This window comes from Podarcis cretensis (assembly GCF_951804945.1).
Source record: "Podarcis cretensis genome assembly, chromosome: 6".
Taxonomy (NCBI): domain Eukaryota; kingdom Metazoa; phylum Chordata; class Lepidosauria; order Squamata; family Lacertidae; genus Podarcis; species Podarcis cretensis.
Window position 1 is genome coordinate 54,014,506 of NC_137175.1, and position 26,684 is coordinate 54,041,189.

At 39.5% G+C, this 26,684-nt stretch overlaps 1 protein-coding gene across 5 annotated transcripts in view; it reads right to left on the minus strand.

Moving 5' to 3' along the window:
• The window catches only part of LOC307218218 (phosphatidylinositol 3-kinase regulatory subunit gamma), a 240,605-nt gene that overhangs the window by 11,583 nt on the left and 202,338 nt on the right, over positions 1–26,684 (minus strand). For all 5 annotated transcript variants that reach the window (XM_079980307.1, XM_079980305.1, XM_079980306.1 and 2 more), the window contains 5 exons: positions 9,473–9,584; positions 6,956–7,054; positions 4,826–5,006; positions 4,018–4,143; positions 619–761 (listed from right to left, as the gene is read on the minus strand). In XM_079980307.1, the coding sequence (XP_079836433.1) occupies positions 619–761; positions 4,018–4,143; positions 4,826–5,006; positions 6,956–7,054; positions 9,473–9,584 (661 nt within the window). The remainder of the gene's footprint in view (positions 1–618; positions 762–4,017; positions 4,144–4,825; positions 5,007–6,955; positions 7,055–9,472; positions 9,585–26,684) is intronic.

Sequence of the window (26,684 nt, forward strand, 5' to 3'; positions counted from 1 at the left end):
TGTTAAGGAGAATAAAGATTTAAATTAATTTTAAAAATGAAGATAAGTTACCCTATTGTTTATTACAAGCTGCCCAACTACTACCATTTGAACTTCAGAAGTCATTTTGCCTGGATAAGATACCTCACATGAATACTTTTCACAGTTATTAGAAAAAGCATCCACACTATTGTTCATGTTGTTTCATTATCTAACAAATTATTTAATTGAGAATCTATGCTGTTAAGAACACTCTTAAGAATAGCCTCCTAAGTCTAGCAAACTGTCTCCAACAGTGATCAACCAGATTTCCATTTAGGTAGCTGCCCTTTCCTAAACCTTTTCCAGCTGTATTAACATTCTGTCATTCCTTTTTCAGAAGAAGTTGATCTGGAGCTCTTCATCCTGTTTGGGATTGTGCTTCTCGAGTAATTTCATCTCAATCCATGATTTACTAAATTTTAAACATGGAAAAAGTTGCTATCTAAATTCAACAGAACATCAGGTAACATGCAGTCAGTTTCCTTGTAAATTTCATACAGTGCGGAAATTGCTTACAACAAAGGTGTCTGATCCACAGTAGTTATGTAACTAAATAGTGGAGGTCAATGGGAGAAAGTGGCATTTGGGCAGACCTACCGTTCAATTTCCTTCTCATTTCCTTCTCTTCTGAATCGTTCAATGTATTCTTTGCTATATCGCTCTTGGGTGTGACACTGCTCTTCAAATATTTTAATTGTTTCATTAAAAGCTTCTATTGCTGTTCTCTTCATTTGAATTTCCTGCACAGAGAAACCAATTTCAAAAATCATCATTACTCGCCAGAAGCACAAAGCTGTAGAACTATTTGATTATTATTATTACATAAATCAAAGCAGATAATTTATAGGTCTATATGATTTGATTCAGTATTGAAAAGTATATAATTCAAACACTGAGTGAATTACCAATTTAAAGTATCTAATCTACAAGACCCTCTGGTTAGTCAGATACACCTGCTTTGCCTTCTTTCACCTTGAGAAAAAAGTGACCATGTTGTTGTCATACAACTTTACTGAGCATTTCACAAAATAAAGCTATTAAAGCAGTTTACAAAACAAAACAACCCAAGTTCTAAGAACAATATCATTTCAACAAACTCTAAAGATATGCAATTGTTTCATAAATGACTGGTTACACACCTCAGGGAACGCCTTAAACAAAAATGTCTTCAATACATGCCTACACAGTATGACACAAGGCACCTGTCTAATTCTGGCAGGTTACTTGAGAGACTGTCTTATACCAAACACACCCAGCAGATTGCTGTTGTCTGGGGGAGGGTCCTGCAAGTTTCAGCATCTCAGAAGCCCACTATGCAGTAACTCAGAGAAGAGCTTTTAGTGTGGCTGCCCCTGTTCTGTGGAATAGCATTTCTACTGAGATATGACAGGTGCCCACAATCTGCAAACAGTTGAAGACATTTTTGTTCCAACAAGCTTTCCCAGTTGTATACACAAGTCTTTATCATGAGTCTCTACATGTTAGGGTTTTAATCTTGTTTTAAATGTATTTTTTTACTTTGTGTTTTTAACTGTTTTTAATTATGTTATGTGTAAATTACCCTGAGATGGTGGTTTAAAAGGCAATTAATAAATTAAGTGCAATATTAATAACAGATTCTAAAGAGCTAGAGCTGCAACACTAAAAGTGCAGTTTCTAATACAAACTAAGTGCACCTCTAGGGCATATACACACATCATTTTTTTCTTATGCCACCTTTCCATAGATAAAACCATGCTTAAGGTAGCTTACAACTTGAAAAGAATTGTGTAATTACAAATATAACAAAAATAGCCATTAACAATATCTAAAACTCATCAAAAAGTACACAACCTAATTAACAATTTCCACATTAAATCATATTAAGATCCACAATAAGCCCCAGGGAAGCCCCAGAGAGTGTGTGTTGCAGGAATGCAGCCTTGAGGTTAGTAGAGTGGCCATCTTGGTCCAGGAAAAGTCATAGGTATCTTACTAACTGAAGCTGGTAGAAGACACTTCTAGCCTCCAAGGCCACCTATACCTTAAGTGACAAAGATGGATACAGGAGCACTTCCAGATAATATACCTGCTCTTTCAGAGGAGGTGCAACCCCATTCAGGACATGTAACTGACCTATATCCAAGACATGGGGACCATTCACCCACAAGATCTATGACTTGTCAGAGTTTAAACTCAGTTTATCTGCTGCTATCCAACCTACCACTGCAGACGGATACTGGTCCAGCCTGCACAGCCACTCCGTCAGATGTTACATAAAAACAGTGGTGTGTGTTATCAGCATAGCACTTTGCTCCAAATTCCTTAATGCCCACTCCGAAAGGCTTCATACAGATGTTAAAAAGAATTGGGGACATAGATAGGGACCCTGTGGCTATCCAGTTCCCATCACTCCTGTGGACTGGCTATGATGGCTAGGGGCTGATGGGAACCGGGAGTGCAACAACATGATTACAACTCTGAGTATACAGAATTGGGAGAAATTAGCTCCAATCCAGGTGATCAGCTACAGTGTCAGGATTGAAGCCAGGGCCTCATTTATACAAACCATCTACTCTATCTAATACAGTACCTGAGAGCACTCATGGATGGATTTCAAGTGCAAAGTTACACACATGCAAGTATATTTATAGGTATGAAGGGGAGACTTGTGGTGATTTTGCGAGTGACCTCTATTCACATGTCCTTTTTTGTTGCTCTGAATCTGCATAACCATGGCTTCAGACATAATTCCTAGCTAGCCAAAGCAGTTTATACAAGTCACAGACTTGGATCCTGAGACCCATTAAATGCAACAAGACCTTGAGGTTACAGTGTTTCAGTAATGACTGCAAAGGCAGAGACTCGGAAAGAAATATTCTGTGGTAGCATAAGCCTTACACAGTGTATTTACATCATCTTAGAATAATTTCATACAAACACCAAGGTCCATAATTTATATAACTCTTTGTGCTGATGTTAGAAAAAACAAACACAGAGACCCAGTACATTCAAAATATATTCCAAAGAGATGAATCAAATATTCTTACACACCATGCCAACTCTTGTCAATGGTGATGGGATACATGCCTCAAAGACTTTCTAGGGTGCATTTCAGTTTTTTCCTGTTAGTTTGCAGGCTCATTTGTTTGCAATACTATTTGATTTAATATTTTAGTTTAATTAAAAATATATATATTAGCCAATGCACAGTGTGCAGTTCATTTGATGAAATAATCATTTGTGAGCACAGCTTTAGAAGCAGTAACTATGAGACAGACTGGCTCCTCAAAGTGTCAGCGTAAAGAATCAAGCCAGTCTTGCACAAATTATTGTGCAATGCACACCAGCATAATGGCTTACACAAACAGTTCTTTACTCAGAATATTACCCAGTTTCTCAGTGCAAACACTTTCCATCAAGTTTGAACTCTGTTTCTGTTAGCGCAAAATGCTTTGCTTTCATGGAAAATTTTGTTAGGAGGTAAGCTGTACTGTTTAAAGACTGGAGGTGTCCCCCCCCCCACACAATTTCTCTGCTAGACTACCACTTAGCAGATTCATGATGCTGTGCTGAAATGTTCCACAGCAGAGCATGATCTTCCTGATAGCTTGGCATCCAAGACTATACACTCAAGAATGCCATTCATTCAAAATCTGTAACAATTCCCTTCTGCAGGACATTGCTCTAGCTATATGTTAGGTGGGAGCAGATTCCTTTTCCTATGCTGGCCTCTTAACATACAATGCTGGCCTCTTAACATACAATGCAGGGGATAAAAAGTAGGTGGGAAGTGTGTATGTGTCTTTAGCTTTCCTCCCAGCTACTTTATCTGTGCAACCTCTCCTCCTAGCTGCTTTTGCTCCAGGCTGGCTCCAACACCAGGTTTCTCAGTACTGTGAGCAAAAGAGCACAGATCAAACACTGTTCCCCCCAATTTGGATTGGAGATTGTATATTTGCTGTTAAACTCTAGTTCAGGCCCAAGTAACCATGAGAACACAATGCAACAACACACCTGTGATGTTCTGGTGTATTCTTCATATAGTCTGTCATATTCCTTACTTTTCTCTTGATACTGGGTGTGGTACTCCTGAAGCTTTTTGCCCACAGCATCAATATTATCTTCTTTTACCAACTGATCCTGCATACATAAAAAAGAAAATAAGTATACTTTTCTATGAAAGACATTCAAGTGCTGACCTATCTGGAGAACTACCCTTATAGAAACACAAGACAGTCTTAGCCTGAACAACAAAGCCTCTCTATACATTTACCAAGACGTTATCCTTAACTTCTGAACACTGGCTATTCCTGTTACTCAGGAAATACGTATAAATGTTTGAGATTGTAGAATTAACAAATTAGTTTTGGGACCTTTTATTTGAGCAAGCACTTGCTTAATCAGCAATATTTCTTTTAGAGAGCATGGTAGGCTTTCAATACTCGAATGTTTCTTCTACAAAAAAAATATTTATACTATTTTGCCTTTGTAAACTTTATAGTTTGGAAGAGATACCAATAATGACAGAAAAAAACAGCAGGCAAAGTTCCAGATTTACTAAAAAGCAGAGAATCAGTTCATCTTCATTTCTCTTGCAAGATCAAAAGTTTTATGTACATATAGCTTATACAGCCAATGAGAGACTACGACAAGCAGGAATTTAAAGGAGAGTATGCCAAATTAGGGACCAGCTACTTCCTAATATAGTGATGAATGTTACGTGTTCTTATACAAAACCATGTCTTTACAAAAAAATTTTTTTTATTAAACACACATTTAACGGTAATACAAATGGTAATACAGGGTTCTTTGAAAATCTCACCTGCTGGTATCTGGATACAGGATACATAAGTTTCACATCTAGTTTAGGGTTATACTGGGCAAGAGACTCATGGTGATAGTGGTTAATCAGTTCCACAACAGAATTGAATGTCAGTGGATCAGAAAAACCGTATTTTCCATCCCGGTGATAAATTTTTATCAATTTATTGTTGCCACCCTTCCTGCAATAGAGAGAATTAAAAAAACAAGCATGTCATTATGTGCATTCATATTGCATACTATAAGCATGCTAAACCAAAAAGTCAAACAAACTCCTGCATAGTTACTCTGCACTACACGTTGTTGACTTTGTAGCATCCCATGCAATACTGTAATTTGAGAGTAATATTCAGTCAAAAAACATCTTAACTGTAGTTGTCACAGGCTTCACTAATTTGTAAAAGGATTAATTAGAATTTCTCCAAAGGAAGTTCAAGAATTACAATGTTGGTACTTAACACTAAATCATGGTTAGTACTATGTGAATGAGCTGGAGTGAAATGCTGGGCCCCACATCCCCCCTATGAAGTTGAGGGAAGACTTCAGCAGTGTTTACATTCACTTTCAGGGAGTCCTGGCTTGTTATGTTTAAACCCAGAATCCTGATATAAAACTAACTCTGGTAAATTCCATAATCAGCCACCTTTAAGTAAAAACATGTGTTACAAAGCTGACTTGTAAAACTAAGCAGAATTTCTTTTAAGCCAGGTTACCCAATTCAAATGTTATAACCAGTGAAGATTCCCTGTAAGTGAAATGAAACTCATAGTCTCCAGACTATGCATAAGTATGTGAGCTGAATGCATTACTTGGGCTCATTCACACATCATTAAACCAAACTTTTGCATTTGTGCAATGTGGTCACCATTTACCCTAAGTTTCTATGCAGAATGTGTCCAGGAACAAGCCTTGGGCTCGTGCACTCCCTCCATAGACATTTTCACAGCAGAAATATGTATTAATAAAAAGAGGCAGCCTACATTTACTTAATGATAAATGCCATTAATTTCTGCTGAGAAAAATAAAGCACTATGTTTGGGGACAACATTGTAGGGAAGCTAAAACCTACCTATCACTCCCAATACCAAACATACACAGCCATTAAGAATTCCATCAGAAAGCAAGACTAGGCTTGTTGGGGAGAGGAAGTTTATGATATCCCATCTCCCATCTAATTAGGAGGCAAGTACAAGCAGGACAACGTTTTTAATCCTTCCAGTTTGGGATAAGTGGAAAGTGTTCCTTACTTCTACCTATATTAACTTTGGGAGGAGGATTAAGATTTGACATGGCAGAAGCAACAGTCTTAAGTGATGGGTGGCTTTATGAGAGAAGTAAAGGGAGACGAACTGGGGAAAGGGTTGAGATTCTCCATCCCTCCCTTTCCCATCTTTTAGCCATTGGTGAAATTACAGCATATGGGGAAGGCTATATACACTTTGTACTAAGACATTCCAAATGTCCTGCAAAGGAAAGACAGATTCCTCAAAAAGAGGGGTTGAGATCCTTAGTTTGCTTATTTTATGCTGCCTTCAGAATTGAAATACTCAAGTTTCTTTTAGCAAGAACTGGGGACAGGAGAGGAGAGAACAAGAAAAAAATGTGAAGAGCTACAGAGAAGTTGTCGGGTTCAACAAAGAGCTGTGCAAGATCCTGAAGCTGTGCAAGATCCACATTACCCTTGCCCACTCTATTCTACCTTCACAGACGGAAGCCTCTCTATTGTCAAAAAAGCTAGAACTAGAGTAGCCAACATGGTGCCTCCAGATGTTGTGAACTACAAATTCCCAGCAGCCCCAACCAGCATAGCCAATGGTCGGGGAGATGGGAATTGTAGCCCCAAATATAAGGAGAGCTACCCCTAAACACAAAATTGGTTTTAAACAGAAAAGGCTAATAATTCTCATGATGCCAAAGTCCACTACAGATTGCAAATTATTTGATGCAACATAAAGCTGTTCATTCTGCGTTCTTTTTGTATAGCCTAGCAGAAAATGTAAACAAAGTTCCAAGATAATGAAAACATGGTGCTTGTATTTACACTAGCTACAAACACCTAGACAAATTTATCAGCAGGTACTACCTACAATTTGTGCAGGACAATAGAGAGGGCAAAGACAAAATTATTTACCGCAATGTCAGTGTATAGTCTCCTTGTTTCTTTGTTGATGCATCCCGCACCAGGAATGTTCCATCCGGCATGTCTCGTAATTTGTCATTTACCTCTTCCCTGGAATAACAAAATGTAGATCAAAGTATTACTCATTCATAACAGCACCACTCATTGTTACAAGTGTGTGTGTGTGTGTGGGGGGGTTTCCTTTACTTTGGTTCTGAAATTATTTTTCTATAAAATTGTCTCATTCCAGTTTTATGTTGACCAATACATAGTATTTGTAATCTGTTTTAAGAATTTTCAAAGGTAAATTTGAACTTTTAGATTCTGGAAGCAGCTGCACCTGAAGCCTCATTCCTAAATGAAGGCCAATAGTTGAGCACCAACACTTAACTGTATCTGATTAAATAAAGAAAGGGCTGCTTCATACTGCCCTAATGTCCTATAGAGAAGTTGTATTTCATTTATTTTATAACAAGATAGTAATTGTTTATTATAAACAATTAAAATTTATTGGTTTACAAGTAAATAGAAACTTTATACTGCCTAGGATGATATTCAAAATAAAACTAGAGGTTTATTATCTATCTAGAGACAGGAGAGCAACTGTGAAATTAAGGATTTCTGTTTGGTTCTCTGTACATATCCAAAGGCACCATGAAAGATCACTTATTCAAAGACTGACAACTTTCTAAAAGCAATGCTTGGCAGTTACTGGGCAGAAGAATTTCCTTCATGAGATAAAAAGAAGTTGCTGCTTGGCTAGCAGAGTCAAAATATTTGTAATTTGCACAATACATGCCCTGAGTATCATATTTATAATGTTTGTTCTCAAAAGTGCCATTTTTATCCCTGGTTTCTCCTTTTACATAGAAAAGAGGTTGTTAAACTGAAATGTGTTAGACAGATGGTCATGGATTCAATATGAAAAGATATTTTCATGGATTCAATATGAAAAGATAATTAAACTCAGGTTTCCTTTTATTTGTGACACTTAATATAAATGGTTTTATTTTAAAATTGCCAAATTGTTCAGGGTGGTTAAAACAAAAAGGGACAGTGAAGAGCTCCAAGAGGATCTCTCTGCAGTGAGTAAATAGGCAGTGAAATAGCAAATGCAGTTCATTATGAGCAAGTTTAAAATGGTACACATTGGGACCGTATTTTTACATATATGGCAATGGGATATGAGCTACCAGTGACTGACGAGGAATGAGACCTTGGCATCATAGTGGACAATACTGACCCAGTGTGAGGCAGCCGTGCTAGGGATCATTAGGAAAAGTATTGAAAATAAAATTGCCAATATTGTAATGCCATTATACAAATCCTTGGTGTGATCACAGTTGGAATGATGTGTACCAGTTCTGGTCACCTCATCTTAAAAAGGCTGTAGTAGAGCTGAGAAAGTTTGTGAAAAGGGCTACCAAATTGATGAAGGAGATGGAGCAACTCTAATATGAGGAAAGGTTACTTGGGGCTTTTTGGTTCAGATAAAAGACAAGTATAAGCAAACATGATAGAGGAGTGGAGAAAGTAGATGGGGGGGATTTCTCTCTCTCTCATAACACTAGAACTCGGGCACATCCAACAATTCTTAATGTTGGAAGATTCAGGACATACAACACAGTGCATAGAAAAAATCATATAGAAATCATTCTCATAAGTGGTGGTCAATTTAGATGGCTTTAGAGGATGATTAGACAAATTCATGGAATATAAGTCTATCAAGAGGTCAGCAGAGTGCTATTGTGCTCACATTCTGCTTGCAGGCTCCTCATGAGCATCTGGTTGGCCACCATGAGAACTGGATGTTGGCTATTATTTTGTCTGATCCAGCAGGCTCTTCTTATGTTCTTAACCCCGGCCTCATAGTGAAAATTATTACAGATTTCTTAACTGTTTTAAAATAGTGACAACACAGTCTAGAAAATGATATATGTGCACTAAATTTAAGATTAATCCATTCACAATGTTATCTGAATAATAATAATACATTTTAATATGTACATACTAAGCAGGGGTATAGAAACATTGGCCCAGATGTGACTCATAGGGCCTCTGGATCCTGCCTGCATTGCCCCCACCTCACTCTGTCCCTTTCCCACTGCAATTATGTGTAAAATGGCTTTATTCAGGGACTTTTCCCTCCATGTGTGATGCAGCCCTCCACACTTCACAATCAAGCTTCAAAAATGCCTTCTATTGGAGCAATTAAAAGTCTATTTTTGTCGAAAAGTGGTATGTAGAGGGCACTCTTCCCAGAGAGTGCAACCAAAGAAGAACCTTCCCTCCCTCTCCAATACCCCCTGCAAAAAAATAAGGCTTCAATAAAGTTAAAATGATGCACATATAAGATTGTGGGTATGGTATGTGGGGTATGCATGTGATTTGCATGTGGGGAAGGCATGCAGCCTCCAGAAGGCTGGCCAAGAGGATACACAGCCCTTGGGCTGAGAAATGTACCCAACCTATGATATAAAGGAAAGCTGCAAGTAGCCATATTCTCCTCCAGGAAAAGAAAAATCTTACCTTGAAATGTCTCCCCAGTACCATTCGGCATCCTGCAGTGATGAACTGCAATTCTCTTTTATCCCACTTGTATTTACTGGAGTTATTGGTTTGGAGGGCTTTGGAGGAAGAGCTGGAAGAGAGATTTTGTTGGTTTAGTTTTTTGGCTTTATAATGATATTTCAAAATATTAAATAAGGGATTCAATCAGGAAATAATACATTTTAGGTAAAGCATTGTATGATACTAAAGACCTGTGAGAACTGAAGAGAAAGAAAAAGTGACAGAAATCCCTTTTCATCTGAGATTGTGGTACTAAAACAGAAAATTCAGTTTTTAAAAAATGTCTGGTTTAAATGAAAGATGATTTGGCAAGGAATAATCAATTACTCAAAATATTTTTCTATTTACTTCTACAATGCCTACCACACTAAAGTAGTTAAGATGATTCACTGATTTCTGTTTCAAAGGCTACTTTTAAGTGCCCTAAATACAGTAGTTCACTGTTCTTGTACATGCTGAATCAAGCCAATTTAAATTATACTGAACTTTAACCTAGTCATTCAAACTCTGAGTTGCTGATCAAGCATCAGATTCAGTTGGCAGCATACAAAACAGCCAGATTCCAGGATAGAGGTTTGGTTTTTTGCTATATCCTCCTCAAATTGCGCACGTTCACATTTCTCACATTGATAGCCCACCTTTCTTCCATCATGGAATCACAATGAGCCAGTGCCCAATGCCAGACCGATTACAGAGTTTTTGGTTTTGTTTGCTTATGTGGGTTGGACGCCATAAAATTTAAACCACACCTAGAACAGATTTTGGAACTTTTATTTTTTTAAAAGCATGAAAAAAGTTATGGATTGGGCCTTCTATTGGACACCTGTAGGACACTGGTCTTGCAGAAGAAACACCAAGTTTTGGCACCAGTCACAGTTCTGCCTTCAGTCACAATACAATACTTGAGCCCAGCACCATGAGAGAGTGGGGCTGATGGAAAGTAACACATTTTGTTGCCTGGCAACAATTCTGAAGTTGACTGTGAAGTGCTTAGGGGACACATCCTACTTTTTTCGAACTATAGCAACATATTTCCATGTTCTGCATCCAGAGAAGACTGGCCCTCCAAATATATAAGGAGAATAGTACATAATCCAAATTCCAGCCCTTGACCCTAGGACTGGCCATGCTCTAATCTATTTTACTGAAAATTAGCCTAAAGCTATGCTTGCAAAGACCAGGGTATTTTTGGATTGGCTTTATATGTCTGTGTAGCCACCCTGGCAATTTATGTTGCACTGCAGTTTCATGCCATAAAAGCCACTGGACTACTGACAAAGTGTCAGGACTTCAATTTGTGTCAAAGTACTATGATGCTAAATAACCAAATATTGTTTCTTCATTTGTAAAAAAGTATCAATCCACATTTTTTTGTAACATACTGTTCAGTTTTCTAAAGGTCTATTCTTTCTCAACACTGTGGAAAAAAGTGTGCAGGAAGAATATTTTAATGAATTATCTACTGGACTTAGCAACATCCTCAAATTAAAACATTGCCTGTTACTACACTACAGACTTGAGAGTGCAAGTGAAAAAAAGTATCAAGATTAAGAATTATTCTTCAAGTTCACTTGAGATTTTTTAAGAAATTCAGAGATATCAGATTGCATCAACAAAAGGATAACAGACTGCTTCACACATATATATTAAGAACATATACCACATGCATATAATTATGAAAGAAGGTGCTATATATGCACATCTTGCTTGAAGAGGTTACACTCCTGAGAGGCTAGAGCAAATCTACAAATCCCTGTGTCTGAAACTGCTGCTATTACCCTGGTGGAGAACCTATGCTGGGAGCTACATGTAGAGACTAAAACCTTTTAATTCTCTTGGACCTATATGCCGTTTTTGATAATCAAGAAAGATGGTATGGATGATATCGTCTACCAAGGATGCATGATAGGAGTATTGCATCTTGGTTCCACTCTTGGTTGGGTAGACCTCAGAAGGTAGTGCCCTGCCCTTTAGTTGCGCTAGGGCAGGGCTGGCCAATATGGTGTCCTCCAGATGCAGTTGCACAGCAGATTGCATCATCCCTGATCCCTGGACCTGCTGGCTGGGGCTGATTGTGGAGGTAGTCTAATAACATCTAGAGGACACCACATTGGCTAGACCTATGCTAGGGAGTGCTGTATGGTTTAGCCTTGTTCCCCATACCCTTAAAATATATATTCAGAACTACTGGAGATTTTATCAAAGGATTTGGAGTTGAGCTTATCAGTATGCCAATGTCACTCAGCTCTATTCCTCATTTTCCAGAAAAACAAGGTGAGCTGGTTGAGTGGGTTCCTGGCATCTGTAATGGACTGAATAATGATTAATAAACTGAAGCCAAATCTAGACAAGACAGATGTTGAGAATGGGAGGTATGACTGATCTAGAAGCTGGTGACTTTCCTGTGCTGGACAGTGGTCCAGCACATTTTTAAAAAATGTCTGGTTTAAATGAAAGATGATTTGGCAAGGAATAATCAATTACTCAAAATATTTTTCTATGGTCCTATGTGGGTGGGTGTGTCTCCCTAGTCACCAGTCAGGGCTTAGAAGGCACCCTAAGCCAGCACAAGATTGTTAAACACCAGGGGCCAAAGCTTACTCTCTCAGTGCTACTCTTTGGGCAAAACCCTGCAGATAGTAAGGAAGCCACCTTAACAAGAGTTCTAGCAAAAGCCAGAACATTCAACATATAGCAATCAACCAACCAGTAGAAAAGAAAGAAAACTACATAGGGGAAGGCAGAGGAAAGGAGGGGAGAGAGAAAAGATTGTGAGAGAATGAGAGAAGGTAAATCTCAGGCAGCCTACTCTGCCTCTCACCTGGGGTACTATAACCCCAATACTACCTCTCATTTAGGGGTAATGACACCCACTAGATTGACTTATTCTGACAATACATGGGGGTGGGGAACCATTCATATAGGGGGGGGGGGGAGAGACAGAGAGAGTCATCCAACAGTCAGCACCAAATACAATCAGCACCCTAACAGAGCACCCCTGAATCATGCAGTTCCACCCTGAGAGTCTTACACCCATTTTATCATTTGAGGGGCCAGTTCAGTTTTAGAGTAGTTAAATTTGTCAGTGAGATTTAGTCTTTGTTACATATAGGTCAGCTTGCAAATGTTTATTTATTCACTATTAAAATAATTTATATATTGCTTTTCAGACTGTCTCGCCAGAGTGGTGCGTGCTTTGGTTATGTCCCGCTTGGACTATTGCAATGTGCTCTATGTGGGGCTACCTTTGAAGGTGACCCGGAAACTACAACTAATCCAGAATACGGCAGCTAGACTAGTGACTGGGGGCGGCCACCAAGACCACATAACACCAGTCTTGAAAGACCTACATTGGCTCCCAGTACGTTTCCAAGCACAATCCAAAGTGTTGGTGTTGACCTTTAAAGCCCTAAATGGCCTGGGCACAGTATACCTGAAGGAGCGTCTCCACCCCCGTCATTCAGCCTGGAGGCTGAGGTCCAGCGCCAAGGGCCTTCTGGAAGTTCCCTACTGCGAGAAGCAAAGCTACAGGGAACCAGGCAGAGGGCCTTCTTGGTAGTGGTGTCCGCCCTGTGGAACGCCCTTCCAGCAGATGTCAAAGAGATAAACAACTACCTGACATTTAGAAGACATCTGAAGGCAGCCCTGTTCAGGGAAGTTTTTAATGTGTGACATTTTAATGTATTTTTAATCTTTGTTGGAAGCCGCCCAGAGTGGCTGGGGAGGCCCAGCCAGATGGGCAGGGTACAAATAAATTATTATTATTATTATTATTATTATTATTATTATTATTATTATTATTCATTTCAAGAATAACAAAAGTGGACCCTCCATTGCACCTCAGGACAGAATGCCAGCGTAGGAGCTGGAGGGCAGGCTGTGTGGCACCCAGCTCTGTCTTCCAGCACTTTGCTGCCATTTCCTGCCCCTGCTGCCTGGGGGTAAGTATTTCATTCTGCCTGAGGATGAGACTGGCTGTGTATGGCCCCCCTTCACATGTTTGAGAGTCCTTCCCGAGTTCTTGGCAGTTTGTGAATAACTCAGGAATGGACTGTGTGCAGCTGGGCATTTTCAGAAGGCCAGGTACACCTGCCAAACAGTTAATCTGTGGGTGCCTGAACACACACATATGGAGAGGAGAGTGCTAGACCTTTTGGAGGATCAATCCATGTTGCTCTTGCAATGCTGCATTTCCGCTAGATGCACAAGCTAAACAGAAGGCAACCTAAGGCTTTCTGCTCCACTTCACAGAGCACCTAGCAACTCAGGCTTATTTGTGCAGTTTATGCACACCCAGAAACTCGAATAAGATATTTGTGTACAAGCCTGATGTGCTAAGTACTTCATGTGGAAGAATGGAAAGGTGGCCTAAATGACAAGCAGCACACAAATAAGGGTGTTAGTTCAGTCAATCTCCCTTACTCCACACTGTCTGACTTGGACATTACAGATATCTGGACTGTGACGCAAGTTATTTCTTAATTTAAAGTATTTATATCTTACCTTTCTACAATTGCTTAAGGCCACTGACAACTTCAATTTAAAACCATTTCATTCAAAGTAAACATCAAAAACAAATCAAATTCCTCCCCCCATCTAATATTCCCAAACAAATGGGACTTTCATCTAAAGGCAAGGAAGGAAGAAAAATGATATGTGGTGGTGGTGGTGGTGTGTTCATTCATTCCACAAAGCTGGTGCAGCCCAAATAACACTCTGCTTACCATTAACAAATAACCTCCCTGGTAGGAGAGCAACAGGGAAGTTCTTAATGAAGATCTTAAAAAGTTAGTGGGCTCTAATGGGGAGTGGTCTTTTTCAAGTCCAATTGCTGGAGGGTGAGCTTGAGGAGTTTGTAGCTGGGGAAGACAGAGTTAATCCTTCCCTTTCCAGGTGCACCTTTTAGGAAAATCACCCATGCAACAATTAGGCAGTTAACCCTTCTTTCTCCAGCTGCAACCACTAATGACAAATACATTTATAAATACATAAATTCAAAAATCAGCATATGAAATTGGGCCAACAACTTCAACAGCAGCAGTGCAACTAGCAAAGTACAGTCAATTATGTTTCCATCTGCCATCCCTCACAAACAGGCAGGCATATGACATTCCGCACTAACTGCAGTACAGTATTTGAATAGTCTTCAGCAACCCCACTTATGGCACACAGCAGTAGCGAATCCTGGAAATTACAAAAGTATAGATAACTTGGTGCAAGTTCTCTACCTCTACTAAAAAAGGATAACAACAGCATATCAGATGCAACTGGGGGTGGTTGGAAAGGACACTGCTTTTCCATGGGAAGAAATAGATTCAAGATGCATACTTGCTCCGATAAAGCAACAAATATACTACTGATAATAGGTACACTTCACACTCTCAGAGCCTCAAGCCTCCCAGTCAACATAATCTCCACCTTGTCTTGATTCAACTTCTGCTTGTTAATTGTCATCTACCTTAAGAAAGCTTCCACCAACCAATTCAGAGAAGTTGCTTGAAGAAAAATAAAGCTTGATGTAGTGACAGCAGTATATTGAATATACCTAACCACAAAGCTCTGCATTATCTCTCCTGGTGGCTTTATAGATATATTAAGTAATATAGGTGATAAAACTGATGCCAATGGAACCCACTATTACATCTCCCAGAGGATGGGCTGGCTTCTATACTAACCACCATCTGGGATTGTTCTAACAAAATGACACAGAGTGAAATCAGTGAGATGCCAACATCTACTAGATGTTCCAGATGATGCAGTAAGATACTATGGTCCACAATAACAAATGCTGCTGACAATCAGAAGGGAAGCATTCCCTATATCTCCAAATTAAAATGCCCCACCAGGGCACCTAAAAGTACATCCCTATTTTGTTGAACAGAATACAAACATATTGAACCAAAGTGTAAACTACACATCATGGGACTCTGAAATATTTCCCTATACTTAAAAAAAAAAAAATCCCAAACAGACTGGGTAGTCTACATGGGTCACGAGGTCACTGCTTCACCCTCCTGCCCAAGACCTTTTCTAGCTCAGAATTACTTCCCCAAATTGCCATTTTACTGGAAGTAGGAAATACAAGGACCACACATTTTTGCTTTGTCGTATTCCTATTTTTCTCTAAGCTCTACAGGATATTCTAGGGTTATTTTAATTTAATGGTTTTAAATCCCCTCCCCACTGGCCATTGTTGCCATGCAGCAGTAGCACATTTCCCCAAGAAGCAAATTGAGATGAAGCTTCCTACCCAAACATTCTTCTATATTGCCAGACTGGTGCCCGTGGTTCCTGCCTTTGGATGCGGTGGAGGATGAGGAATCCAGCTAGTCGCTATGGCACAAAAAGAGTGCAGGAGAGCAGCTTCCTGCAGTCCTCCTTGGTTTTTCTTACTGAACTGGCACAGAGTGAGTAAACCGCAGGGAGTGATAAAAGGCTCCAACAGTTCTGAGGCTAGAAAGCCCTCTTTGCTCTTGCCTCTCTCTCTTTTCAGAACTCCATAAAAGCCTGTCCACTGTCCCAGGCTGGAAACAGCGGGGACTGGCAGGAAGTTTCTGCCTCTCAGAAAAAGCCTTTTACCCCTGGTGGTGGACCCAAACCAGTGCTGAATGCCTTCCTACCTACAAGGGCAGAAAGAAGACCAATCCTATATATCAAGAACTTAAAGAGACATTAGACAAAATAAGGCAAAGTAAGACTTATTTTGTATATTGGGGGTGGGAGGAACCTCAAAACCTCCTCCTTTTTTTGGTGGTCTGCACACCACAAAGCAAGGAGGTGGGGAATACCACAGGGAAAGAATGAGAAATGATTCTGCACTTGAAAAATACTTGTTTATAAAGGAATGTATCTTGTTGAAAATGGGTGGGAAACTGCTCTAGGAACTGGTTGCAGAAGGCTTATATTTTCTTAACATTAAAATATCTTAATTTATTTGCTACATTGAAAGCTCTCTTAAAATCACAGTCCCATGAAGGTACATCAAGACTGGCACTAGGTCCTCACATTTATAAGGCATTTGTACCTTTTGATATTATTTGTACAGCGAATAGAACACAATAGCTTCTATGGTCAATTAGCATCTGCTTGGTAAATTAGTATCCATTTGGAACAAAGCTGCAATATAAAAATGCAAATCCTTCATCCTATAAAGCACAATTGGTGAAGTATTTAATTTTCTGATTTAACAAGTCACTTTGGTCACTTGCAGGAACTATCCACACCTGTTCCAACAGTACTAGCATAATAGTAAATTACAGAATTAAGTGACAGTATTAAAACAGTGCTAGAGATGCAGGAGCATAACGGTTGATTTTTTATTTAGTATTGGTTTTATAGGCTGCCTTTTGGGATATAATGCACATAAGGTGGTTTATAGTATAAATAAAATACAAAAAGGAAATTCAAACAATTCTAAAATAACATTATGTAAGGATGTACATAGGCACATGGACTTTAGAATAAGCTACCAAATTTAATTTTACAGCCACCAAGCATAACATAATTTAATGCGTTACTGTGGAGAGGGGAATAAAATGATAAAGACTTAAAACAGTCCACTATGAAAATGAGGATTTCCCCATGTTTCACTGAAGCAATACAAGAGCTACCAAATCACCTAGAAAACTTAGTGTTGAATTGCACTAACAAATTAAAGGGCACCTTTTACTCCTCAAAGTTATTTTCTGCCTCTTGTGTGCTCTTGATAGAATCCTAGAAAACCCAGCTTTCATTTTTCAAAATATTGCTTTTAGCCTTTTCCTCCATAAAATTATGTTTGATATTCAATATTTCATTGTCAAGCAAGTTGCACTTCCCCTGAATTACCCCAAACCATATTTATGCAAAAAGAAAAGAAAATCCTGATTTCGCAGAAGGCTCCGATTTTATTTGTTCACTGAAGCAGAAACAGCTACTAATGGCAGTTCAAAAAACTATGTTTAGCCATTTCCTCAAGATTAAAAGTGAGTGAATCAACAAAACCTTTCTTCTGTATTTGTACATAAGCATGATCAGATCTAGACTTCAATAGCTAGCTGGTATGCACTGCTAAGTTACACAATTTCTCACAAAGGCAAAGATAAACACCATTTCTCACAGTGGAATGGTTTCTCGAAAGCCTGCTTATTAGTAACCCTACTCCCACTCTAAGCCAGCACCACCGACCAACCTGCATTCAGAATTCAGCTAACTCTGATTGGGATTTGAGAAACTGGACTCTGAAAGGAAACAGCACTTCAGCCAATGAAAGCACAGTACTGAGATCATACGTTGGTGACGTCAGTACATAGACTGTATCTGTGGAGTTTCTAGCAGGTACTTTCAGTATAGCTGCTCAGCTTTTGCAAATGATTTTCCTTTTCTGCTTTACAAAATTCCAAACCTCTCTCTGTGTGAAGACATTTTATGTCTCAAAATACACTACAAATTGAAGCTTCAGAGTCATGTGTAAGGCAATGAAAAGAAAAAGACATGACTCATCCATAACAAGACAGTGGAAGCAATTCAGTTACATTCTTTCTAATGCAATTTACATTATTTTCAACAGTTAAGACTCCAAAATCCACTGTTGGGCAATACTTTTTATTAGGACCAACAAAAATCTCACAGAATAATTTTCCAGAAGTTCTCTTATCTGTCAGGTTAGCTATTATATAAGGCAGGGGATGAGAAAGACTGGGGCAGGGGAATTTAAAAATAAATATGAAACTTAAGGTGGATATTTTAGCTCCAATATAACTCTACAATTCTATGATCCTGTGATTCCGTAAAATGGCAATTACTTGCAGCTAGGTACCGCAGGTATCAGGTTACACCTAGAATCCTGAGATACACTGGCAATGGCTGATCCCCATTTCTGGAAACATAAAGCCTGGCTGTTATTCAGATCTTTTTCATAGCATAAGCAAAACACACGGGAACTGAAAGCATTTGTGCAGTATTACATCAAATGACTATTTCTTGTTTAGCCAGCATGTCTGATTGTAGCATTTGATTACAATATAAAAGAGGGTCCAGTTAATTTAACTTAATATGTGCATTTTTTTTGGAGTAGATTCTTAAAGCACTGGCACAGCAAGCCTCCTTAACTCAAGAAATATCTATTTGGGCTTCTAACTGTACCGGGCATGGCTATGCTACATCTAAGAGCTTATCTCACTTAATGTGGTGCTATTGGTTGTGGATCTCTGGGAAACATTGTGCAACAATTCACAGTGGTGTTTTGTTATGCCCATTTCTGCCTCCTCCCACTTGTTCCCAAACTAACAGTATTAGTTTCAGATTTGAATTCATGCCCTGAGACCTTCGGGTATAGGGCGGTATAGAAATTAAATAAATAAAAAATTTGAGAACTGCCCTAATACATTAGAATGGTACAAGAAAGCTCCCAAGGTGGCGAAAACTTTACTATCTCCCATATTACTTGTCAGTTTTGTGCCTAGATGGTTCTTTAAATGAAAAGACAAGAGGTTCTGTAGTATCTGAAGTAGTAATTTATTACAGTACATTTCATAAGCTAGGGTCTGTATCACTAAATGCAATTATCTGCAGAAAAGAAATATGCTTGCAGCCTTGCTTTAGAACATCTGCAAGATGAAAAAACATTAGACCGTTTATTATGAAAACTATCAGCTTGGTATCTCTTCTGATCATATCTGAGTAAGTACACAGGATTCAGTAGTACTAAAGCACTGACCAGCAACTGTTCACATGCCTTCTCAACCTTTGTCAAGCAGCATAGTCTAAAAGCACCGTGACATCATGAAGCAGTCGTCGCAGCAAGACCCAAGGATGATTTTCCTGGGGTGCTGAATAGCTGAGGCTCCTTTAGAATAAGATTTTGCATAATATAAAGGTTAGATGGACTGAGCAGATCAGATCAAAGATTTTTTTTGAAGCAGGATGTAGCTTTAAGATGAATATGTGTGAACAGAAATATAATTTGCCCCTTGGAACAAGCATATTCAAATCCCAGTTTAATTTTGTACATGCATCCAAACATGGCAACTTCAATGGTTTTATGTACAATGGTACCTCCGGTTGCGGACGGGATTCATTCTGGAGGTTCGGTCGGAACCCGAGGTTTCTGCAACCTGAGGACCGCTTCTGTGCATGCATGTGGGGCAAAACCCAGTCAAATACTTCCGGGTTTGCCGTTTTCGCATCCTGAAGAACCCAACCAGAGGGTTACGTAACAGGAGGTACTACTGTAATTCCTTTTCTTGCACCCTAAATCCTGCACTCCAAAATCAAGACTCATGCCAGGTAGTAATGCTAAGTTGACGAAGAGATCTCACCCTAAATGTCTACAGCTGTTTCAGTAGGAAGTATTATCTAATAATAATTCTGTCTTAAGATCCAAAAAAATGGGGACTCAGACCACCACCCACATGTTCTTCCCATTCTAAGAGGGAGCAGTTCTTCTCTAGAAGAATCTAAAATGTAATGTTTAATTTGGGATAACAGTATGTGCTGTAGCTTTGTTAATCTCTAGTAATAAAACTCAACAAAACTGAATTGAAGGAATTATAGCTTTTTTAAAAAGGTGACAGGTCTGCTGTACTTCATCCCAGTAATTTAGCATTGGCTGTACCAGAAAAGCAATTCAAATCCTAAAGCTGATCAACAGGTGGCAGGCATTCTTTTACTAGTTCAAACACCAAGGCACAAAACTTGACAGATATCACCAACCACACAAAAGATGCCACTTTCATGGAAATTCCAGTTTGATGAGCCAAATAAGCATTAGGCAGAGTAAAATCACACTAAGCTGTATCAGTGCTTTCACAAAGGAAATTTAAATATGGCTGTTTTTTAATTTCTCCATCTTTGTGTGAAGATATCAACTTATTAGTACCATACATGCTCAAGTGTTAATATTGTTACAGGCCACCCCAATCCCTGCAAGCCGTGCACAGGATTCTAGGGGTCTTGGCCCTCAACCAGAGATGTGGCAGAGGCTGTCATAGCTTTAATAAACTGAAGATGTGGCAGAGGCTGTCATAGCTTTAATAAATATGATTTATTTACATATTTACACCTGAATTTAGATGGGGGGAATCCAGAGCTATCCTACCACATGGTCATGTTAAAAGGGGCTTGCTCCCCACAGTAGTGTAGCACTGGAGTCCAAGGAATCACTCCTTACCTGCCTTCAGCCAGCCAACCAAGATTGTTCTGTGCTTTTTTCAGCTATTCTAAGCTTCATGCCAAAGGCACCACTTTTCCTATGACATCTTGCCCACTTACTCTGGCAACTTTCCAAATCCCCCATGTCTGTTCACACCTCAGGGCAGGAGGCAAGGACAGTTCTCTTGCATTGGCAATGGCCTTAGCTTGGGCACATCATTTTGCATAGGCTTGCTGAGGAATTCCTATGCAGTTTGTATTTCCCCATTATATCCCAAATAGTCAAAATCTTACCATTTATTATTTTCTATTGTTTATGGGGGGTCCCCCCAACCTATAACAATATCTACAACATACCGTAAGTAACCATGTTTCCAAGAGGGCCAAAGTGCTGTGTGCTTTATATGCTTTTTAAAATGTGTTGGGGGGGGGGATTATTGGGTTGTTGTTTTTATTTTGATTATGTATTTTGTGATTTTATATTTTGATTTTATTCTGTGAACCGACCTGAGACCTCTGGGTCTAGGGTGGTATATAAATTCTAATAATAATAATAAAATCAGCAGCAGCAGCCCAAACCACTCAGGAAGTAAGACTCACAGGTACATTCTAGTTGTAATCATGTGCAACTCGCCTTGGTGTATCTCCCATCAAAAGACACAACCAGCCAGTTCAATAAGAACAACACAAAACAGGCAAATCCCCTTGCTATATCTGTGTGAATGCATTAGGGAATGGGAGCATTCTTACAGAGCAATTCTATACTTGTCCGTTCCCCCCGCCCCGGCAAGAAGTTACAGTATGTTCAGTTGAGCTTATTCCCAGCTCAATCCTATAAATATATATAGGATTGCAGCAAAGGTCTGTCAGTTGTTTTCAATTTGTAGAATGCCATACAGTGTCATAGTTTTTCTCACCTAAAGAAAAAATGTTAGAATACCAAGACCTAGCTCTCTTGGTGCTATATGCATAATTTTGAAAGTCTTTGATGCTTTCTGGACTTTTGAGAATCAGAATGTGTCTGAGGAGAAAAGTTAAAGCCCAGGATGCAAGAAATTTAATAATGATAATGATGATGATGATGATGATGATGATGATAATAATAATAATTTTTATTATTTATACCCCACCCATCTGACTGGGTTTCCCCGGCTACTCTGGGCGGCTACCAACAGAACACTAAAAACAGAATAAAACTTAAAACATTAAGCCCTGAACAGGGCTGCCTTCAGAACAACATGAAGCCAGAGAGAAAGTCCTCATATTAGTATTAAGCTGAAATAAAGAGATCAGATGGTTACAGGCAGACTAACTGGATGGAATCCAGTTATCATGTTGAACACTCATCTTAAAGTTAATTTTCCAGCAGGGAAGCACATTTTCTTCATTACATAAACAAAACCATTCCCTTTTATTTCTGTGTCCTTCTAAGATAGATCAAGCTGGGTTCTTTCCATTGCTTTGAATTTTTATATTTTTTGCAACTGAAAGGAGCATTTGGTGGGGATGATTCAGTTCTGTTCTTACTGAATGTTACTCCATTCTTCTACAAGTTTCTGACCAGAACGGCAGCAAAGGTGATGAAGAATTTGATAATACTACATGTAGACTATGAACCCAAGACCTATAAAACTAACCAATTTTTACAGCAGCCATAAGAAATAGCATCTTCTTTACATGTCAGTTAGAATCTACACTCTCTATCTCTATTGAACGATGCTGTAATTTGTTTTCATGTAAAGCGGCAAGTCCTTGGAGAATGAGGAAGAGGAGATACCGGAGTATCTAGAATAATACTAATTAGTCTCTACTGCCTTTTTTTTCCCTGAGGAAAGAAATAACCTGGATGCTAGATAGAGGCCTGTATCTTTAGAAATTGTAAGCCTACAAGGGCAAAACTGCATGTTACTTCATTTTCCTCTCTACCTCAGCAGGGGTGCTTGGGGAGGAGCAATCTAAATTGGTACATTCATTTTGGAAGGCTTAGTGGCATGCAGAATTGTTAAATGCACACACTGCTATAATCAAAAGGACAACCCATTATGGCATTTCATTTGTAAAGAAAACATTGGGAGAGCCAATAGTAGACCTCCTGAGTAATTTATAATTTGGCGCTTAGCTTGAGTGGCAAGACTGCTGTGGATTCCACTCAACCTCTTCCTCCAGATCTGCACCCTTATATGCATCCCATAGGCACCCTTAGTTTCCCAAAGATTAAGTATGGTAGCTATTTGAAGAGCTGTGCAGAAGACGTGTTTATTTAAAAATACAGTAATGCACCTTATGTCAAGGAGATTCACCACCAACCATCATATACACAATCAGTAATCCCACCAGATAAGTGTGCATGGAAGTGAAGCCTACAGCATTTAGTCACATGCATATAAATGAAAGTCTGCTATTTGCTGCAGTGCAAATATAGCACTTTTAAAAAAAGCAATTATTACAAGTTACAAATAATATGCTATACGTACAAGACATATTCTAGTTCTCTTAAGTGATAGCTCTATAAACATTTTCAGAACAAGAAGCAAAATGTTGCTACAGAAAGGCATAATAATGAGGCCAAAGAACTACAGTTGTTGTACCTCAAGAGAACAGTTTCAATGGTCTCATTAATTTGTAGTTACCCAGAATCCTTCTTTATTGCAGTTGACTCTGAAAATCTTTAATAAAACCACAATTTCTTCCTTTCTATACTGTGCATTTTATTTTGTTTTCCACATTATTCTATAACCACCTTACAAATAGTTTAGGAAAAATACACTTTCCTCCCATCTCCACAACACTTTTTGCAGTGATGGAATACTGGGGCATCACTGCTGCAGCTTCATCTCTCAGTCTTTTGCCGCCAACATTTGCTCCAATAGTACTTCATCACTCCTTCCAGCCAGGTCTCCTTTCCTTCTGCAGTACCCGGCCATCAGGAGTCAAGTTAGTATCATAGCAGAGTGCTGCGATATTAACTGCTACTGTACATACTGGCTCTTTCCTCTGCTCTGCTACCCCCCTCCCGAGTGACATAGGCAAAAATAACAGCACTGCAGCATTATTTTTCCCATTGTGCAGGAAGAATGCTGCAGCACTATTGTAGCTACCTCTCTCTGCTTTACAGGGTTAAGGGGTGCAGGGAAGCTGACACTCACTAATCTACTTGCGCCAACCAAGTAGGTGGCTGGCTAACCACACAGCTACTGTCTCCTCTGTTGTACCAAACATTTAAATAAGTAACGTACTTTTCTATTGCACTCATGCACCAAAACTAACTTCCTTAACGTAAGACTGCTACAGAAATCACAACCAGAATACACCTTATAGCAGGAAGTTCCCTGATATTTCTCAAGCAGAAGGGCTTGCTATTATCAGAGAGGGTTGAAGGAGCTCTATGATGTCCATGTCACACTTGAGTAAGAATTTGTGCTCTCTGCCTGAGAAGCTGAAGCTTCAGGCCCAGCACTAGCAGCTGCCCAAACTCAGCTTAAGGAGCTCTAAACAGGATTTACATTCTTTTTAGCCAGAGAGAAAAACTCTCAATAACTTGATTTTTATTTAAGTTGTTTATATCCTGCTTTTCAAACTAGTTTGCCAACAATTTACGTCATTTAGACGTGTAGATAAGGGGTTGCATGTATTCAGCAGCATTGCTCAACTGACAATAAAGCTTCCGTTGTAAGAAAAGGGATGGAAGCAATTTTCCACTATTTGTCCACTGGCCCCCCCCCATCTGTGCAACACAGATGGATACAACCCATGATTTCCAGAATTTAATTATTTATTCTACATTTACAGCCCTTGTTAGTTTCTCTTATTTTCCCTCTAACAAAATGTAACTCTTCCTCCTGTAAGTTTCAATATACCAGGCAAGCTGTGCTACCATCCAAAAATGAAACCTCAAAGTAATGGTTTGGACAACATCAGTTATAAAATATGTATACAAACATCACAGTAATGCAGTAATATCAAGGAAATCTTTATGATAGAATGGGCCAAGGACATGGGAAACCATACTGTTCTCAAAACTTGTCACTTTTCTGAAAAACATGTAAGCCTATTTAAACAAGTTTAACCTTCTGAAGTGATCACATATGAATGGGACCTGCTATAACACTACTGTCACTGCTGGTTTGAAGTGTGTATGTAAAGGTATGGGGGCACGTATTTAGCAAATACTTGGAAAGGTACCTCCACATTTTGCTTCATAGCTTTCTTTCTAGAGGGCTAGAGACTTACTTTTTTTATGAAAGCTCAAAGTCTGGGGCCCTGCCCATGGGTGCCAATGGAGGCCTTAGTGGTGGGCACTGCATTGGCAACCCCTTACCTAATATATTTATATGTCCCCAAATAAAACTCCACAACTACTGTAGGTAGCTCAGTTTAACTTTTTATGCAGATGAAGTCAGAAAACTGTTTCCAGCATAAGACCACTTAACTCACCACAGACCTTTGCTATAACCTGCTACTTCTCATTTTATTTTAAAGCTTTACAACATGTAAAGTACCAAAGATGACTGGCTGCCTTAACGCGGGTATACCTGTTAGTGGTTTTGAATGTGTCACAAATGGTTAATTTCACTCAGTTAATACTTACCGTATTTTTCGCTCTATAACACGCACCTGACCATAACACGCACATCGTTTTTAGAGGAGGAAAACAAGGGAAAAAACATTCCGAATGAAACAGTGGATGTATCATTTTTGGGCTTCATGCTGTGGCCACAGACATGTGATCTGATGGTGAATTTGGGGTGACCCAATGCAAAAATCCTGAGAATTCCTGTGGATCCATGCTTTGTAACCACGTTTTTGCACCATTGCAGCCCCAGGCAACAGTGGGTGTGTGATTTTTTTGGTGCAGGCTGTAGCCATGGACATGCTATGTGATTTGATGGTGAATTTGGGGTGACCCAATGCAAAGATCCTGAGAATCCCTGTGGATCCATGCTTTGTAACCACATTTTTGCACCATTGCAGCCCCAGGCAACAGTGGGTGCGTGATTTTTTTGGTGCAGGCTGTAGCCATGGACATGCTATGTGATCTGATGGTGAATTTGGGGTGACCTAATGCAAAGATCCTGAGGATCCATGTGGATCTATGCTTTGTAACCACATTTTAAGTGGGGAGCGAAGGAAAAACAAAGAAGGGACATGAGAGGGGTGTGCAGAGAAGCAGCTGGCTAAGAATGCAGGAGAGGGATTTAACGGGAGGGAGGAAAGAAAGGCAAAAGTTTCCCCCCACCCAAGCCAGCTCTCTCTCTCTCTCTCTCTCTCTCTCTCTCTCTCTCTCCCTCCCTCCCTCCCTCCCTCCCTCCCCCTCTCTCTCTCCCTCCCGCCTCTCTCTCTCCCTCCCCTTCCCCCCCTCTCTCTCCCTTCCCCCCTCTCTCTCCCTCTCCCCCAGCAGCACCGGAGAGGAATTCCCCTCTGCTTGCCTGGAGGGGAGGGGCTTTCCCTGCTCTTTGTTCCGTTTCAGCAAACACAGCAACGAAACAGAGGAGGGTGGGCAGTAAGACCCTGAGGCAGAATGCAGGAAAGCAGCCGCTTCCTCTTTTCAGTTTTCCCTTCTCCGTGAAGCACCGCGATTTGATTTTTGCCTGATTTTTCGGCTCCAGGGACCACACATTCGCTCTATAACACGCACAGACATTTCCCCTTCCTTTTTAGGAGAAAAAATCTGCGTGTTATAGAGGGAAAAATACGGTATATTAAAGATCAGGAGTGCCACTAAAATAGCTAAACATACCTATTTCACCACACACACACAATTCTCTGCTACATGCAGATGACTGAAGAGATACTACAAACATAAGTGTACATATATTCATTTTGTGTCATAAATTGTAACCTAAATCTGTAACCGCTGGCTATGGAATGCACTCTCTATCAATATGTATAGGCACTTCTTTATTGGTCTTCAGAAAAGGGATTTTCAGCGACATAGCAAGATGAGGTATAATGCAAGGTATTTTTGTAGATATTTTCTACTCATTTTCATGTTCTGTTTACATTGTTTTGCTACTTCTAGAAAATATATTTTTAATCTTAA